General features: G+C 47.9%; 1 protein-coding gene across 2 annotated transcripts in view; it reads right to left on the bottom strand.

Moving 5' to 3' along the window:
• NOC2L (NOC2 like nucleolar associated transcriptional repressor) overlaps positions 1 to 18,840 on the bottom strand; it is a 105,652-nt gene that overhangs the window by 39,811 nt on the left and 47,001 nt on the right. For both annotated transcript variants that reach the window (XM_073656952.1, XM_073656953.1), the window contains exons 12-13: positions 9,565 to 9,704; positions 7,749 to 7,860 (exon numbers count right to left, since the gene is read on the bottom strand). In XM_073656952.1, coding sequence (XP_073513053.1) covers positions 7,749 to 7,860; positions 9,565 to 9,704 — 252 coding nt within the window. The remainder of the gene's footprint in view (positions 1 to 7,748; positions 7,861 to 9,564; positions 9,705 to 18,840) is intronic.

The following is an 18,840-nucleotide window of genomic DNA, read 5'->3' on the forward strand; positions in this document are numbered from 1 at the left end:
CTAAAGAGGGCTTGTATTAATTACGTAACCCCTCTAATCCGTGGCGGCCAAGAGCAGGAATCCAATATCTATGCTGCCTGCAATATACCGGCGTGATTGCTGGGAAAGACGTCCAATCTTTTCTTAATCAATAAGAAAAGTTATTCCTCTGCCTGTCTTCCAAGACTCCTACTTCAATGGGTTTTATGAGTGAGGAATGTGATTTTACAAAGTGCCCCCAATGTATATATTCCCAAAACGATAAAGGGACGCTACATCATCTCCAAATCAATCACGATCCACTCTGCAGTTGGATACGTTGCACCATAAAGCCGCACTATCAAAAAGGTTTCCCTATTATTTTTTATGTGGAACGCAAGTTGTGAGCGTAATAAAATCAATTATTGATGGATTGTAAGTAAGTTTTAACATAAGCCAGAAGTTCCAGCAAGAGAAGATCAGACGTTCAGTAGTTTTCCCTTATGTCTGGCCAATAGGGGCAGGAATCCAATGGAATTTATGGTTTACAATCTAACACTTCATGTAAAAAAAAAAAAAGTCTACCAGCTGCTCAAAAGGAGAAAAAAAATAAAGATAGATCAGAAAAAATAGCAGTTTTTGGAGTTCGTCTTAACACCATTTGCATAAAATGATAAAACCTGAAGACTTTCAGCTGAATATTATGCAATGTCCCGAAAGTAATGGAACCAAGATCAGCGGCCGGGCGCCTCTAACGTATTACACCAATTTCTCTCTACATTGTGATTATACCTGTGTGTTCTCCCCTCGCCCTGCAGACGGTGCGGTGGGGTCTCCCCTCGCCCTGCAGACGGTGCGGTGGGGTCTCCCCTCGCCCTGCAGACGGTGCGGTGGGGTCTCCCCTCGCCCTGCAGACGGTGCGGTGGGGTCTCCCCTCGCCCTGCAGACGGTGCGGTGGGGTCTCCCCTCGCCCTGCAGACGGTGCGGTGGGGTCTCCCCTCGCCCTGCAGACGGTGCGGTGGGGTCTCTCCTCGCCCTGCAGACGGTGCGGTGGGGTCTCTCCTCGCCCTGCAGACGGTGCGGTGGGGTCTCTCCTCGCCCTGCAGACGGTGCGGTGGGGTCTCTCCTCGCCCTGCAGACGGTGCGGTGGGGTCTCTCCTCGCCCTGCAGACGGTGCGGTGGGGTCTCTCCTCGCCCTGCAGACGGTGCGGTGGGGTCTCTCCTCGCCCTGCAGACGGTGCGGTGGGGTCTCTCCTCGCCCTGCAGACGGTGCGGTGGGGTCTCTCCTCGCCCTGCAGACGGTGCGGTGGGGTCTCTCCTCGCCCTGCAGACGGTGCGGTGGGGTCTCTCCTCGCCCAGCAGACGGTGCGGTGGGGTCTCTCCTCTCCCTGCAGACGGTGCGGTGGGGTCTCTCCTCTCCCTGCAGACGGTGCGGTGGGGTCTCTCCTCTCCCTGCAGACGGTGCTGTGGGGTCTCTCCTCTCCCTGCAGACGGTGCTGTGGGGTCTCTCCTCTCCCTGCAGACGGTGCGGTGGGGTCTCTCCTCTCCCTGCAGACGGTGCTGTGGGGTCTCTCCTCTCCCTGCAGATGGTGCTGTGGGGTCTCTCCTCTCCCTGCAGATGGTGCTGTGGGGTCTCTCCTCTCCCTGCAGATGGTGCTGTGGGGTCTCTCCTCTCCCTGCAGATGGTGCTGTGGGGTCTCTCCTCTCCCTGCAGATGGTGCTGTAGGGTCTCTCCTCTCCCTGCAGATGGTGCTGTAGGGTCTCTCCTCTCCCTGCAGATGGTGCTGTAGGGTCTCTCCTCTCCATGCAGATGGTGCTGTAGGGTCTCTCCTCTCCCTGCAGATGGTGCTGTAGGGTCTCTCCTCTCCCTGCGGATAGTGCTGTAGGGTCTCTCCTCTCCCTGCAGATGGTGCTGTAGGGTCTCTCCTCTCCCTGTAAATTGTGTTGTAGGTTCTCCCTCTACACTGATGTCGCCTGTAGGGTCTCTCCTCTCCCTGCAGATGGTGCTGTAGGGTCTCTCCTCTCCCTGCAGATGGTGCTGTGGGATCTCTCCTCTCCCTGCAGATGGTGCTGTAAGGTCTCTCCTCTCCCTGCAGATGGTGCTGTAGGTTCTCCCTCTACACTGATGTCGCCAGTGGGTTCTCTTCTCTCACTGCAGATTGTGCTGTAGGTTCTCTCCTCTGAGGTCGCCTGTGTGCTCTCTCCACCTCTCCCTGCAGATTGTGTTGTAGTTTTCCCCTTCTAAACTGTGATTTTGTCTGTGCAATCACCTCTCCATCCCCTGCTAACTGTTGGTGCCCTATTCTCTAATACAGCTTGGCCTTGCTGCGTACAATATCATCCGCCGCCCATTTGGTAACGTTGAAAGTTCCAATGAGAAGAGTCCGCTGTTTTCAGGGAATTTATCAGTTCAGACCTTCATCAGGAACCATGATTAACATAGAACAATGAGGAAACATAAATAAAACAAAAGAACATCTGCTGGGGTGATGCACAGAAAACCCGCACTATACAATGGAGCTGAGCGCTCCTGTGTTCTCTACAAGAGCTGCTGTCAATCTTCTCTGACGCCTTAGTTAAAGGGCCACTGAAATTCAGAGTCATATTCACATTTGACTCTGCTGAAACCGTGGGATCTGCTGACTTTAATCTAATATGATGCAGGCCCTTAATCAGCATGTTAAACATTTTAATCAATAACAGGTCGCTAAACTAGAGGAGAAACGGGCTAAGCTGCTGAGAATTTTGCCCCTTTAAGAGGCAGGATAAGCAGTGTACAGGCTCCAAGGGCTAATTCACTCATGTGAGCTCTTCTATTGGCCGCAGGTCCCTGCTCCACCGCAGATCTCGCGACATGAACTAATAGTCTCATAAATGTCCTAGAGGTTGTTAGTTTGGGTCAAGAGATCCGTGACCTGCCGACGATCCAGAAACGCAAGCATACGTCCATTGAATGTATACACGCACACTTACATTCTGTTTGTCCAGTGGCCTGACGGTGACCTATTGACCCTTGCGGAACGCGGGAGAGCCCACAGGAACGCGGGAGAGCCCACAGGAACGCGGGAGAGCCCACAGGAACGCGGGAGAGCCCACAGGAACGCGGGAGAGCCCACAGGAACGCGGGAGAGCCCACAGGAACGCGGGAGAGCCCACAGGAACGCGGGAGAGCCCACAGGAACGCGGGAGAGCCCACAGGAACGCGGGAGAGCCCACAGGAACGCGGGAGAGCCCACAGGAACGCGGGAGAGCCCACAGGAACGCGGGAGAGCCCACGGAACGCCGGTTGCTGCATAGTACCAACATCCCTGTTTAAAACTTGCACTGTTTCCAATGTGCTTCCCGAGCGGTGCTTCTCTAAGAGGCTTCCACTGTGAATTCAATCATTTAATTAGAAAATGGTTCTTGTAAAACCATTAAAGAAGGGAATCTTTAAACCTCCCATCTGGTTTGCAAAAGGGCACAGTGAATGCGCAGACTTTACAACCTCAGGTGGCTTGCAGATTAACAGATCCCGCTTTCTCCATCCACTCTGGTCCCAATACCACAAACTAGGCGCACCATCCAATTGCTTCAGGAAAATAATTCATGAAAATATCAGAAGAGATTCAATACTTCCGACTGGTCTTAATGGATTATGTATTCCCCCCACCACAATAAAAATAATAATACAAAGTTATTAAAATGAAGGCTTCACATGGCAACAGACCAGAGATATTTAAAGGGCACCGGCTATTAAAAAAAGGCAGTGGGAGCCAATCTCAAGTTTGTAATCTCATCAGGATGGAGTAAAAATGGATATCTTATAAAGGTAACACCCATCCATTCACCCTACGATAGGGGTCAGAAACATTTGGCACTTGGGCTATTGAGAAACTACAACTCCCACAATTTCTTAACTTCTATTTTGATGATGATGAGTCTTCTCCCTATGACCCACAAGGTAAATTAGCAAAATGATCCACAACAGAAATATTGCTCATCGCTGACGGGATTGGTCATGCATAAAAATTGAGGGCGACCTCCGATGCAAGGAAGTGTCTCCACTTATTATAAGATTTAACTAACGGGATGATATTGCTGCCCGGCCATCGTATCTTGTAAATGGGCCTTAAGAGATGCAAGGCTCCGCAGCCAAGTGTTAAATGACTGTAATGAAGGCTTGGCTCCGCTGATTAACCAAACACTTACCGGCAACAGAAAACCAAAAAACTGTAGCATGCAAAATACAGAATATCCCGTCAGGCCTCAGAACTGTTATTTATGCTTTATTCCCACTTTGTTCGTTCTTTAGCGGGCATTTGTATAAAATACAGGGCTTTAATCATAAGACCACTGGGTATCCTATAAATGGGCAACTGGGACTGACTGATGTAATCTGTAAACGGTCAGCACTTCTAATACTGATGACCGATCCCAAGAATAAGTCATCAATACTAAATCGGTAGGAGTCCAACACCCAGCACAACCCATGATCAGCTGTCATTAGCTCCGGTGACTGCTCCTTTACATCTGATAACCTCCAGAGCCAATAACAGACGATTACTTAATGTGTCGCCGATGCACCGATCGGATACCGATTGCCCAACTAGTGGATAGGCCTTTAAAATTATATGCCTAGAAAACCCCTTTAAAAGAATCATGTCTGATAGGTGGGCATCAAAGGTGAAACTCACATATGGCAGGAGAATGACTGTCATCCAATGCCGATTCTGCAACTCAGTATATCTAGTCTCTGCTGTTCTATGTTGGGGTGGGAGTTCAGAACCTGTGAAAATGGCATATTAACCCCTTGCCAACATGTCAGTCATATCAGGTATGTAGCGGACCATCTGCTGGGATAACAGATCATTTTTGATTAGGACAGTTTAACCCCATCAGATGCTGCGATCAACTGCAACTAAACTGTTAGACAAAGGTGACCGCCTCTTTCACCCCATTAGCTCTCCCAAAAAGTTTTTAAAAAATCTATAAAAAGTTTAAATCACCCCCTAATCATGGTTAAAAAAACTTACAAAAATAATTGGCACTGTCACATCCATAAGAGTTTGATTATAAAGATATTGTACTGGCATTCACCTATCCCCTTCTCTTCCCACATGTGTCATTAAATGGATTTGCTGTTTTAATTTTATGAGAAGTCCTGATCCTGTTAAAAGCAGCTATGGCCGCCCCCCCTGGAGAGGCCAGACCCTCTTAAGTGATGATATCTTTACCGAGTGTGACATAACCGCTGAGGCCAGCGATTGGTGGTCGGGGCAGTAGATCCTGTATGGACCAGTGCAGTCCACGTCATATGCACCTCTATAAAGCAATCTAGTCTGAAACTGACCCGTGACATAAAAGCATTGCAGAGACCTCAAGAGGAATGGAAAATAAGGACGAAAAATAAAAAGCCTGCAAAGATGATCAGTATATCTGGTGAGCAATGACGGAGCCTGTGCATATGACTCCCCAGTGGAAATGTGCGGCAGGCAGAAGTCACGGACCTGCCGGGAGGGGAAGAGAAAGGATCACAGAGACGGAGCTGGCAAGGAACAGAAGGATGTGGGCTGGACGGAGCCGAGCAGCCGCAAAAGTATTTCCTTCCACTGAACAACATCTTGGCTGTGGGTCAGGCCGAGCATCACGAGGCAGCACAAACCTCCACAGCTTCCCATCTTCAATCCCAACGCTACCAAAATGCAAACTGCAGCCAAGAACAGCAATAAAAACCCTCCACCCTAAACCTCACCCGCGTTAGAACCGTCACTGCCGGACTTGGCCAGGACAGAGCGAGGCTAGGAATAAAAAAAAAAAAAAAAAAAATAGAAATCTGCGGCTGTCGATCAAAAAGGAAAATGAGGCGAGAAGGTGGCGAACGGCTGCACAGACAGGAGACATTAATATAAGGTGGATATGAATCACCCAGAGGCCGTGTCTCAAACCTGATGCTGATGGGATGAGCTGGAGCTTAGCAACTCGCACAGCTACTACGGTGCGATCCGGCTCCTCGGATGATAAACCTCCTGCCTATTAGCGGACGGCGTAGAACTTGTCAATCACGAGCAGCAGCAAAACCTCAACACTCGCACAGGAGAAGCCAGTAGGAAACGTTAAAAGGCCAGAAGCAGCAAAGATGGGATAGAAAAATGCAATACGCGGCATCACATATGAGCGAGGCGGCTACTAAACCAATGCCGGGGCCTTAATGAATCTTAGGGCACAGTCAGATGTGCGGATAAATCGGAGCACAGTGCACGGACTGGCCAGCGGCTCTCTCTACCCGAGCATGCCAGCTTCATGTATTTCAATGCAGCTGTCAAGCTCGGGTCGGTAAAGCCTCCCGGCCAGTCCGTGCACTGCATTCCGATCTCGCTCCCATTCATACGCCCTTACTAAGAGCTATTAACCCCATAAACCAGGATGATGCTGGGGTGCAAATAGAGCAAACAGGGTTTTATCGGTGATTAAAAGATATAAAAACAGAGGGTGTTTGCTCACCTTGTACTGTTGCAAGTGCAACAATTTATACACGTATACCAGCTGCTGCAACAGCACGTCACGGACCAGAAGGTAGTAATAAGGAGATAGGCGGCTTTTCTTATGCCCTACAAATGGATTTCAGAGACAAAATAAGGTTAAAAAACGTTTTATCCTGTGGTGTAACATCTACGTGTTTCGAGGTTATCCAACCTCTTCCTGAGGATACAACCACCTGAAGAAGAGATTGGATAACCTCAAAACGCGTAGATGTTACACCACGGAATAAAATAGTTTTTAACCTTATTTGATCTCTCAAATCCATTCGTGGGACATTGCCAGCAGTGCAGAAAAAGCCGCCCATTTCCTTACTATTAAACCGGTAAAGACATGGCCTAGCTTGATCCTACTTAAAAGGAGGATTTCAGCTGCACTCACTTCAACAGGGAGCAGGGCCTGGCGGATACAGAAGACGTCATGACACCGGCCTTGTTCACCTCTACACGCAGAAGTGAGTGCAGCTTTTCCCAACTGAATCCCTTTCTTTAGTTTTCTGCCAACACAGAAATAAGTGCTTTTTTTTTTTTTTTGTTGCAGAACAAGTTGCATTTTTTTTAATTAATGATGCCATTTCATTTACCATATAAGAGATGTAAAAATAAAAAAGGGCTGTCCAGGAGTTAACAATTGATGACCTACTTAGGACTGGTCATCAATATAAGCTCGTCGGAGGTGTGACACCCCCCATAGACCCTCAGCTGAAATCGGCTCTGGCAAATGCAAAATATTAGCAATGTCTGGTTTAGTCGCCGCCGTCTCCGATTCATTGGTCATCAATTGTTAAATAATGATTACTTAAAGGGGTATTGCAGCAAGATATGCCCTCACTTGCTATCAGATGGGCCGCAGTAGTCTGGACGAAGAAGAGGCCTTAAGTTTTTCCCTGCAGAGGGTCACTGCAGTCTGGGCGCTGTGTCAGTTCTGCAGGTCAGTCGGCTTTGCTTGGGTTGCAGATCTTGGCACAGCGTCTAGACAGAAGTGATGCTGTGCAGAAATGCTGCTGTCGAGGCCTCTCAGTTCTCCTGATTGACAGGGGTTCTCTGCAGTCAGGCTCTCATGCATCAGCAAGTGACAGTAGCACACCACAATTTCTCTTCCCCCAGATTCATATAAAATCCATGAGAAGCAGGATTCTTACCTTCTATATAAAGCTCGCTGAATGTGAGCATGTGGGGATTTTTGCTGCTGCAAGGCCGGGTAACATAGCAGAATATCGCTGCCATAGACCGTGCAGGATAAAAGTAACGCAGACAATGCAGAGAACGTACCTCCTGGATAAAAGGTAATATAGGGATGAAGACTCCGGTGCTCTCTGACAGCAGTGTCAGCGCTCGGACGCAGTGCATCCGCAGAGGGAAGTAACGGACCGTCGGGACCAGTCTGTAGAAAAAAGGACAAGTATTAATATAGCAAGATTGCAGCCCAGTACTAAAGCATTGTATAGGAATACGGCCCTGGCTTAATCATGATGTTTAACGCTCAGCAGTCCATTGACTTTTAAATTTATATGCATATACTTTGGGCCAAAAAAATCATTTTTGTAATTGGCTTCCAATAAAAACGTTGCATCGTTTGCCTTCTATAGCCTCTGCGCTGCACTGTCGACAGAATGGGTTAACTGAGAATCAGTCAGTGAGCTCCTTTTCGGACGGTCCAATCGGAGAGTTAACAAGCTCATCTTTATTTTCTTTTTAGCAACCCCTTTAAAAGCAGCTCCTTAAGAACATCCAGACGAACAATGCAAATGCAAATATTACTAGTAGAAGCGTAGATTTTCGATATTTTACGGCAAGTATTTTCTTGCACACAGCAGACTTCCTGCCCTGTATTATCTCTAGATCCATCACGCTTCCATTAACGGGATCTGAGATTGGTGCAATGCTGCCACCTAATGGTGGATATGGGGTATGGCATGTCGAGGTCGCTGTAAATGTTCCAAGGAAGGAAAAATCTCCAGACTAACTGGAGCCGGATATTCCAACCATCCACTCATTACCTCACTTGAGCGAAGGGAGAATTAAAGAAAAAAAAAAAAAAGTGAAAATATTCGATACTGATCCCTGCAAAGCTATTACGGTGTAAGGTTTCAGAACTGCTGTATAACAGGGCATCATCTAAAATTGACAAAAAATTATTATAAAAGCAGAGAAGTTCTGGAAATATTAACTGGAGTAAAAAGCTCCACCCTTCTGTGCAGTGTAATATATTTTAGTGCTTATTTAGGATGCACACTCCAGCTGGTAGGACCTGTGGACTCAGGTCATGTGACCCTGATGACATCACAGGTTCTTCTGCACTTCTATGTTGCTGCCTGCTTATGATTGGTCAGCATTATACAGGAGGCAGAAGTACCCACCCCCCAGTGAAAACTATCTGATAACTCATTAGGTGCAAAATATATGATTACTAATATCTCCACAATGGAGAGGTGAAATTGAAAAAAAAAAGTAATTTCTATACATACATATATGCACGTGAACACAAATCAATCTTCTATTCCCAATTGCAACCACCATTACATACTGGTTAACATGGTATAAAAAATAATTTTAGAAGGAATTATCTGGGCAAAAGTGTGGACCAAATTTCATGAAAAGTCATGCCCCTGAGCTGAACTGTGCAATTTTAATCCCTATATATATTTTTGCTGAAAAAAAACAAAAAACAAAAAGAAAACAGCACACAGAAAACAAAATCACACATGCAAAAATAAAAGGGAAAAAAAGCAGCAAACATAACCAAAGACTGCAATAATAATTAGAGCAGATACGATTGCGTTTTTTTGAGGCAAACACCTACAAAAAAAAAAAATATGCAGTGGAAAACAAAGTAGCCGTTGGTCTTTTAGCTTGTCTATAAAAGGACATACTGTGTCATTCAAACCTATTAAATTGGTTTGTCATTTTAACAGTGTTCTCATTTAAAGTCCTAGCTCATATAGTGCTGGCAGAATGCTTATGAAGAGAAACTGCTCGCTGAAAAAGAGTGGTTGGAAAGTTAAAGCGTGAAAATCAGGACAGTTCCTGGACATATTTAGAGGAGGTAATCATGAGTGCACCCAGTTCCTTTTTTCTTGGATCCTACCTGATACAACCAGTGATGACCTGGACCAGCGGATAGATCAGAGGCTCCAGGACTTCGTTGGGGTGGATTGTGCTCAGCACCCGGCACCAGAGATACAAGCAATGGATGTACTGCCAGTTATATACTGACTGATAAGCACCCTGCGTAGAGAAAACAAAGGAGCATTTATTATCCGGAAACACCGAGGTGTGGGCATAAACTGCAGATGCGTCACCCGATCGACACGGACTCCTAAAGACCCCCTTAAGGAGGCCAGCCTCAATCTTTCAGCAATTTGTGCTGCAGTAGCCTTCGGTGGGATCGGCCCCGGGCGAACCGTCGGAGGGGCGCCCCAGAGATCGGCGAATTGCTGCAGTTCCTTTAACCCCTTATCTCTTAAGGAATGAAGCGCATTAATAATGACACCGGCTGGCCGCAACCATTACCATGACCTTACGCAGGGAAAAACTAGAGGTAAAAGACACCTAACCCGGATATTAGGCGTCTGCAGCACAGACCGGTTTTTGGCAGCGAGCAGCTTGATGAAGAATTACAGAAAACAAATCTGGGGAAAAAAATAATTGGCTTATAAGTATCTGTCTGAGCTGTGGAGTGAGAAGACTCCCGCTATCACCATCCAATTAAGAATTCTTGTTACACAATCCTATATCCAGATGGGGCCGGAGCCGCCATACAGACACCTGTGCAAAGATACAGACAGAGCCCAAACAGGGTGATTTACAGAGGATCCGTCACCTCTCCCCACATTTTCCTATTAGGTAAAAAATAAAAACTCAATACTCACCTGTTCCATCCAGCACTGCCCCACCGGAGCCGCTCCAGGGGTCCCCGTCGATATTTGTTTACTGGTCCTGGTGATTGCCATTGTGGCCAATCACCCGCCAGTAATTGGGTGCTGCGGACAGCTGCATGCACACCGTCACCGCAGGATCATTAAACAGAAAAGGCAAAGAACGTCCGACACTGCGGACACTGGGGCAGCGGGGGACTAATCAGGTGAATACTCCAATTTTTTATTTTAGCAAACTCCCTGCACTTCGCCAATGCTTTTAGATCTCAATCAACTCCTTTATAGAAAACCTGCCATTTCACAATAAGATGTCATGTGTACAGGAGGAATAACACTATTTTTTGACAATTAGATGACTTGTATCCTCCATTTTCTCATCTGCAGGCTGACTCTAGATTTCAGTTCTCTCTGAGCTAGTGCATAGAAACGGTAAGCTATGATGTCTGCCATACACAACACACATAGATGCTGGGAAAGGAAGTTGTTTCTGCGCTCTCTGGAGTCACGACAAACCATTTGTATGGATAAAAATGTAGGTTTATTGTCTACGCATTTCAGAGTCCACTGACTCCTTCCTCAGGACACCATACTTTCTGAGAAGGTTATGTATGGTTGTCCTGAAGAAGGGAGTCATTGGACTCTGAAACGCGTAGACAATAAACCTACATTTTTATCCATACTAATGGTTTGTCGTGACTCCAGAGAGCGCAGAAACAACTTCCTTTCCCAGCATCTATCTCTGACATATCCATAAGAAGCTGCAGCATTTGGAGTCCAGGCTTTATAGGTGTTGTGTCCCACACAACCCTACTAGGTGAGAAGTTTTTAATACTTTTGTAACATTTATTAATTGGATAAGACCCTATTGCGCTATTGCATTTTTCCATATACAACACACACTAGACTCCTGCTCTCCTGTCTCTATGTTACACACAACTGAATGCAGCAGCATGGAGCACATTATACAGCAGTACTGAGCGGTGTAGATGTGAAACCAGCACAGTAGAGAGATAAACACTTACTAGAAAGGATCAGCACTGTCTGTGCCTCTTTTTCTAGTTCGCTCTGCTGCAATCTGATCTCAGTGAATGGCAATGAGTTTTGTCCAAAACAAATTTGAGCTTTTTTTACCCCTCAGAGTAAATGTGGAGTTCAGGAAGCAGAGGAGGGGGAAGAAGTGGCTCATAAGTGGAGAAAGGAGAACATTTGACCATTTATTACTACATATGGTCAAAGATCATCATATGTTGTGACAAAGTTAGGAAAGATTGCATGTAGTCGTCCAACGCGACCTAACCCCCGGCTCCCCCTCGGGGCGTCCGCCCCAGCCTAGCCCCTTCCCCCTGGGGAGCGTCCGCCCCGGCCTAGCCCCTTCCCCCGAGGGAGCGTCCGCCCCGGCCTAGCCCCTTCCCCCGAGGGAGCGTCCGCCCCGGCCTAGCCCCTTCCCCCTGAGGGTGTCCGCCCCGGACTAACCCCTTCCCCCTGAGGGTGTCCGCCCCGGACTAACCCCTTCCCCCTGAGGGTGTCCGCCCCGGCCTAACACGCCCCCACCTAGAGCGTCTGCCCCGGCCTAAAACTCCCCCACCTAGAGCGTCCGCCCCGGCCTAACCCATTCCCCCGCAGAGAATCCGCCCCGGCCTAACCCCCTCCCGCAGAGCGTCCGCCCCGGCCTAACCCCCTCCCGCAGAGCGTCTGCCCTGGCCTAACACCGCCCCCCCACCTAGAGCGTCCGCCCCACCCTAACACCCCCCCACCTAGAGAGTCCGCCCCGCCCTAACCCCTTCCCCCTCAGAGCATCCGCCCCGGCCTAACACACCCCCACCTAGAGCGTCCCCACCGGCCTAACAACCCCCCCCCCCCCCACCTAGAGCGTCCGCCCCGGCCTAACCCCCTCCCGCAGAGCGTCCACCCCGGCCTAACACTTCCCCACCTAGAGCGTTCGCCCCGCAGGGCTAAGCTTCTAATGTACTAATGGAGGTCACAGAGACAGACAAGGGTGACAACATTATCGCTACGTTTCACAAGCTTCGTAAAGCAATCTGATGAGTTTGCAGGAACTAATCATCTTTAAACCTGACCGTAAAAGGGATTGGATACAGATCCAGACGCCGCAAACAGCATTAAACCTAATTCCATTAAACAAGGGTAATGAAACAAACACCATCGCAAGTGTCTGCTGGACGGATTAGGTAAATGAGTGGTCACTACCACCTGACACCTGGGCTTTATAGACGGAGGTTATGGCCCATTGTTACAAATGCTGACGCTCTAATGGCTCAATATCCCACACAGCGTGTCCTCTGTAAATCAGAAAACAAACAGCAGCAAAATCTGCAACATTCGCGCATCTGTGTGCGACACTCCGAGTACGGGGCAGACGGGGGTCTCCTGATCCAAAACGTGACAGCCTAATACAGTGGGGAAAATAAGTATTTGATACACTGCTGACTTTGCAAGTTTTCCCACCTACAAAGAATGGGGAGGTCTGTAATTTTTATCGAAGGTACACTTCATCCGCAGCACTACCAATTATTTTACGGAAGCGTTGCGTTTTCGCCGCCATTGACTTGCATTGGAACGCATGGAATCCGCATCACTGCATCTGTAGATGCGGAATCCATGCATTTCAATGTGCGGATGGTACCCGGGTGTGGAGGACAGGAGACTCTCCTCAGAACCCGGGTACCATAGTACCTGTAAAAAAAAAAAAAAAAAAAAAAAAAGAATAAAATAAAAAATATACATTATACTTACCTTCTGATGGCCCCCAGTGTCTTTATCCGATGCGTTATGGCTTACCGGCAGCTCGCGGTGGACTCAAGGACATGCCATGACATCATTTAGTCATGTGATGGGTCACGCGAAAGCTGACGTCGGCAGGTCCTTTAGTCTACCGCGAGCTGCCGGCAAGCTGAGACGCATCGGATAAAGACTCCGGGGGTCATCAGAACATCAGAAGGTAAGTATAATATAATATTTCTTTTTTATTTTTTACCATTCTTTTACGGTCACACTATATATGCTGTTTGCATGGATTTATATAGTATGACCAAGTTGTCAAGCACTTTCCAAGTGATGCTAAAATCGCTTGGAAAGCGCTTGTCAACCGGCATGCGGAAATGCATGTGAAGAAAGCTTCACACCCGCATGTCCCTGGCAGGAAAACGCATGTACAATCCGCATGTACAATCCGCATGTCCCTGGCAGGAAAACGCATGTACAATCCGCATGTCCCTGGCAGGAAAACGCATGTACAATCCGCATGCCCCTGGCAGGAAAACGCATGTACAATCCGCATGCCCCTGGCAGGAAAACGCATGTACAATCCGCATGTCCCTGGCAGGAAAACGCATGTACAATCCGCATGCCCCTGGCAGGAAAACGCATGTACAATCCGCATGTCCCTGGCAGGAAAACGCATGTACAATCCGCATGCGTTTTTTCTGCCAGGGAAATGCAGAAACGCTCAGGAAAAATCAGTAGTATTTCTGCATCGTGGGCACAGAGCCGTAAAAAAGAAATACAAATGCAATTTATGACAATCCCGTTTCCCTTAGTGATCAGCACTACTACACAATTAACTGTAGGGGGCACTGTGGCTGCACTAACAAAATGCAAACACCCTGTCATAATAGCGATACGTACACAACAGGGTGGTGGGGGGGTGCAAAGGTGCAGCAGGGATGAGTAAGGCATGATCCTTAACACTGGAAAAAGAATAATTTATGTCCCTAACAATAAAAAAAATATTTTTTAGATATATCTTATAAAAAAAAATATATATCTACTAAAGTGCAGACAAAGTGCCACCTACAGTCTATTATATAGTAGTGCTGCACAGTGTAAATGTGCTATATATATATATATATATATATATATATATATATATATATATATATATATATATATATATATATATATACATACATACACACATATACACAGTACACAGTACACACCAAAAGTTTGGACACACCTTCTCATTTAAAGATTTTTCTGTATTTTCATGACTATGAAAATTGTACATTCACACTGAAGGCATCAAAACTATGAATTAACACATGTGGAATTATATACTTAAGAAAAAATGTGAAATAACTGAAAATATGTCTTATATTCTAGGTTCTTCAAAGTAGCCACCTTTTGCTTTGACGACTGCTTTGCACACTCTTGGCATTCTCTTGACGAGCTTCAAGAGGTAGTCACCGGAAATGGTCTTTCAACATTCTTGAAGGAGTTCCCAGAGATGCTTAGCACTTGTTGGCCCTTTTGCCTTCACTCTGCAGTCCAGCTCACCCCAAACCATCTCGATTGGGTTCAGGTCTGGTGACTGTGGAGGCCAGGTCATCTGGCGTAGCACCCCATCATTCTCCTTCTTGGTCAAATAGCCCTTACACAGCCTGGAGGTGTGTTTGGGGTCATTGTCCTGTTGAAAAATAAATGATGGTCCAACTAAACGCAAACCGGATGGAATACCATGCCGCTGCAAGATGCTGTTGTAGCCATGCTGGTTCTGTATGCCTTCAATTTTGAATAAATCCCCAACAGTGTCACCAGCAAAGCACCCCCACACCATCACACCTCCTCCTCCATGTTTCACGGTGGGAACCAGGCATGTAGAGTCCATCCATTCACCTTTTCTGCGTCGCACAAAGACATGGTGGTTGGAACCAAAGATCTCAAATTTGGACTCATCAGACCAAAGCACAGATTTCCACTGGTCTAATGTCCATTCCTTGTGTTCTTTAGCCCAAACAAGTCTCTTCTGCTAGTTGCCTGACCTTAGCAGTGGTTTCCTAGCAGCTATTTTACCATGAAGGCCTGCTGCACAAAGTCTCCTCTTAACAGTTGTTGTAGAGATGTGTCTGCTGCTAGAACTCTGTGTGGCATTGACCTGGTCTCTAATCTGAGCTGCTGTTAACCTGCGATTTCTGAGGCTGGTGACTCGGATAAACTTATCCTCAGAAGCAGAGGTGACTCTTGGTCTTCCATTCCTGGGACGGTCCTCATGTGAGCCAGTTTCTTTGTAGCGCTTGATGGTTTTTGCAACTGCACTTGGGGACACTTTCAAAGTTTGCCCAATTTTTCGGACTGACTGACCTTCATTTCTTAAAGTAATGATGGCCACTCGTTTTTCTTTACTTAGAATTTGTATTATGGCAAGAAAAAAGCAGCTAACAGTCTATTCAGTAGGGCTATCAGCTGTGTATCCACCTGACTTCTGCACAACACAACTGATGGTCCCAACCCCATTTATAAGGCAAGAAATCCCACTTATTAAACCTGACAGGGCACACCTGTGAAGTGAAAACCATTTCCGGTGACTACCTCTTGAAGCTCATCAAGAGAATGCCAAGAGTGTGCAAAGCAGTCATCAAAGCAAAAGGTAGCTACTTTGAAGAACCTAGAATATAAGACATATTTTCAGTTGTTTCACACTTTTTTGTTAAGTATATAATTCCACATGTGTTAATTCATAGTTTTGATGACTTCAGTGTGAATGTACAATTTTCAAAGCCATGAAAATACAGAAAAATCTTTAAATGAGAAGGTGTGTCCAAACTTTTGGTCTGTACTGTATATACATACACATAATATACATACACATACACACACACCCCATCACTCTCCTTGGTCAAATAGCCCTTACACAGCCTGGAGGTGTGTTTGGGGTCATTGTCCTGTTGAAAAAGGGAGATTTTTGTGTACTCACCGTAAAATCTCTTTCTCTTAGCCTCTAATTGAGGGACACAGGACCTTGGGTGTTATGCTGCTGTCCACTAGGAGGTGACACTATGCATAATCTGAAAAAGATTAACCGTGGCTCCTCCTCTGCAGTATACACCCCTGGACGGCGTCAGCCTTCTCCAGTTTTGTGCAAAAGCATTAGTAGGAACGTAACATGGATAACATACCATGCCTATAAGAAGGCAACTATGTACGAGCTCAAAAAAAAAAAAAAAACAATATGAGAACTCAACATAACAGCCCGGAACGGGCGTCAGGATGGGAGCTGTGTCCCCCAATTAGAGGCTAAGAGAAAGAGATTTTACGGTGAGTACACAAAAATCTCCTTTACTCTGTCGCCTCATTGGGGACACAGGACCATGAGACGTCCCAAAGCAGTCCCTGGGTGGGAATCAATGGACGAATATTGTGTAGAAGGGCCCCTACAATTGGGGTACCGCCGCCTGCAGAACACGTCTACCCAGGCTCGCGTCTGCTGAGGACTGGGCATGAACCCTGTAGTGTTTGGTAAACGTGTGTAGGCTACTCCAGGTGGCTGCCTTACACACTTGCTGTGCCGAATGGCCCAGGAGACCCCCTACCGCACGTGTAGAGTGTGCCGTAATTCCTGCTGGAAGAGGAGAATTTTTGAGGCGGTAGGCCTCTTGCATGGTGGATTCGATTTACCTAGCAAGGGTAGCTTTGGAAGCTGGCAGACCCTTGCGGCTGCCTTCCAGAAGAAGGAAAAAGAGAATCAGACTTCCGGAAGGGTGCAGTCCTAGACACATAGATACGCAATGCCCTGACAAGGTCAAGCGTATGCAGAGCCTTCTCCACTCTATGAACCGGGACCAGACAGAGGGATGGCAGTGAAATTTCCTCATTGAGGTGGAAGTTGGACACAACCTTCGGAAGGAAGGATAGGACCGTACGGAGAACTACCTTGTCCTGGTAAAAAGCCAGGAAGGACCGTCTGCAGGAGAGTGCTGTCAGTTCAGACACCCTGCGTAGCGAGGTGATTGGGACCAGGAAAACCACTTTCTGGGATAGAAGGCGGAGTGGGACTTCCCTAAGGGGTTCAAAGGGTGTTTCCAGCAATGCTGTCAGCACCAGGTTGAGGTCCCACGTTTCTAGTGGTCGTCTGTAGGGGGGAACCAATCGGGAAACCCCTTGAAGAAATGTCCTTACTTGAGGCTTGTTAGCAATGCACCTCTGAAAAAGCACTGAGAGAGCTGACACCTGGCTCTTAAGGGAGGCCAGGGACAGTCTGGCCTCCAGACCCGATTGGAGAAAACCAAGTACCCTGGGGAGGGAATAAGGGAATGGGGTCTGGCCACGAGATTCGCACCAGGTAAAGAAGGCTTTCCAGGTACGGTAATAAATCTTAGCAGAGGTTGGCTTCCGTGCCCTGATCATGGTTCCAATGATGTCCGGCGAGAACCCTGACTGGATTAGAACCCAAGTCTCAATGGCCACGCCGTCAAATTGAGGGCCCCGGAGTTCTGGTGGTAGAACGGGCCTTGTGACAGAAGATCCGGGCGGTCGGGGAGACGCCAGGGGACGTCTGCTGTGAGCTGTAAGACGTCGGCGTATCATGTACGTCTGGGCCAGTCCGGTGCGATTAGGATGGTTGGAACTCCCTCACCACTGTGGATATCAGGGGGAGAGGTGGAAAAATGTACAGGAGCTGGAACTGGGTCCAGTCCTGAACCAGGGCGTCCGCTCCTAGCGCCCGCGGGTCGTGAGTTCTGGCCATGAAGTTGGAGACCTTGGCAATGAAATGGGATGCCATTAGGTCTACGTCTGGAATCCCCCAGCGATGGCAAATCTGTCGAAAAACTTCGGGATGGAGAGACCACTCTCCCAAGTCCATTCCTTGACGGCTGAGGAAGTCTGCTTCCCAGTTGTCCACACGCGGAATGTGGACCGCAGAGAGAACCGAACCTGTGTCTTCCGCCCAGTGGAGAATGTGTGTCACTTCTCGCATCGCCTGGGCACTGCGGGTCCCCCCTTGGTGATTCACATATGCCACAGCCGTGGCATTGTCCGACTGTACTCTGATGTGAGAGGCTGCCAGTAAGTGATGGAAGGCTCTCAATGCCAGGAGGATGGCACGAATTTCCAAGATGTTGATGGGCATGGTCGCTTCCGCTGCGGACCACTTGCCCTGTGCTCTGTGGTGTAGGTGTACCGCACCCCAACGCGTCAGGCTCGCGTCGGTGGTCAGAACCTTCCATTGACCAGTGAGAAAGGATTTCCCCATTGTTAGTGAGGTTGGCTTGAGCCACCAGTGCAGGGACCTCCTGGTTGACGTCAGCTGGAACTCCCTGTCCACAGAAAAAGGGTTCCTGTCCCATGACTTGAGGATGGCTAGTTGGAGAGGCCTGAGGTGAAGCTGGGCAAATGGGACCGCTTCTATTGCCGCCACCATCCTGCCGAGGACTCTCATGGCAAACCGGAGGGATCTATGGGGTTTGCTGAGGAGAGTGCGAACTCCTAGACGGAGAGGCAGTGCCTTGTCCTTGGGAAGGAGCACTAGACCCCTGAAGGTGTTCAATAGCATTCCCAGGAAGGTCAGAGACTGACTCAGGGTTGGTGATGACTTTTGTAGGTTGACTAACCAGCCCAGTCTACTCAGAGTGTCGATTGTGATTGAGACGCTGAGCTCGCAGTCCTTGAAGGTGGGAGCCTTGATAAGGAGATCGTCCAAGTATGGAACGACTACTATGCCTCTGGAGTGCAGGACGTCCATGGTGGCT

The sequence above is a fragment of the Phyllobates terribilis genome, unplaced genomic scaffold (assembly GCF_046119375.1).
Source record: "Phyllobates terribilis strain yellow unplaced genomic scaffold, ASM4611937v1 Scaffold_12__6_contigs__length_324123572, whole genome shotgun sequence".
NCBI classification, from domain to species: domain Eukaryota; kingdom Metazoa; phylum Chordata; class Amphibia; order Anura; family Dendrobatidae; genus Phyllobates; species Phyllobates terribilis.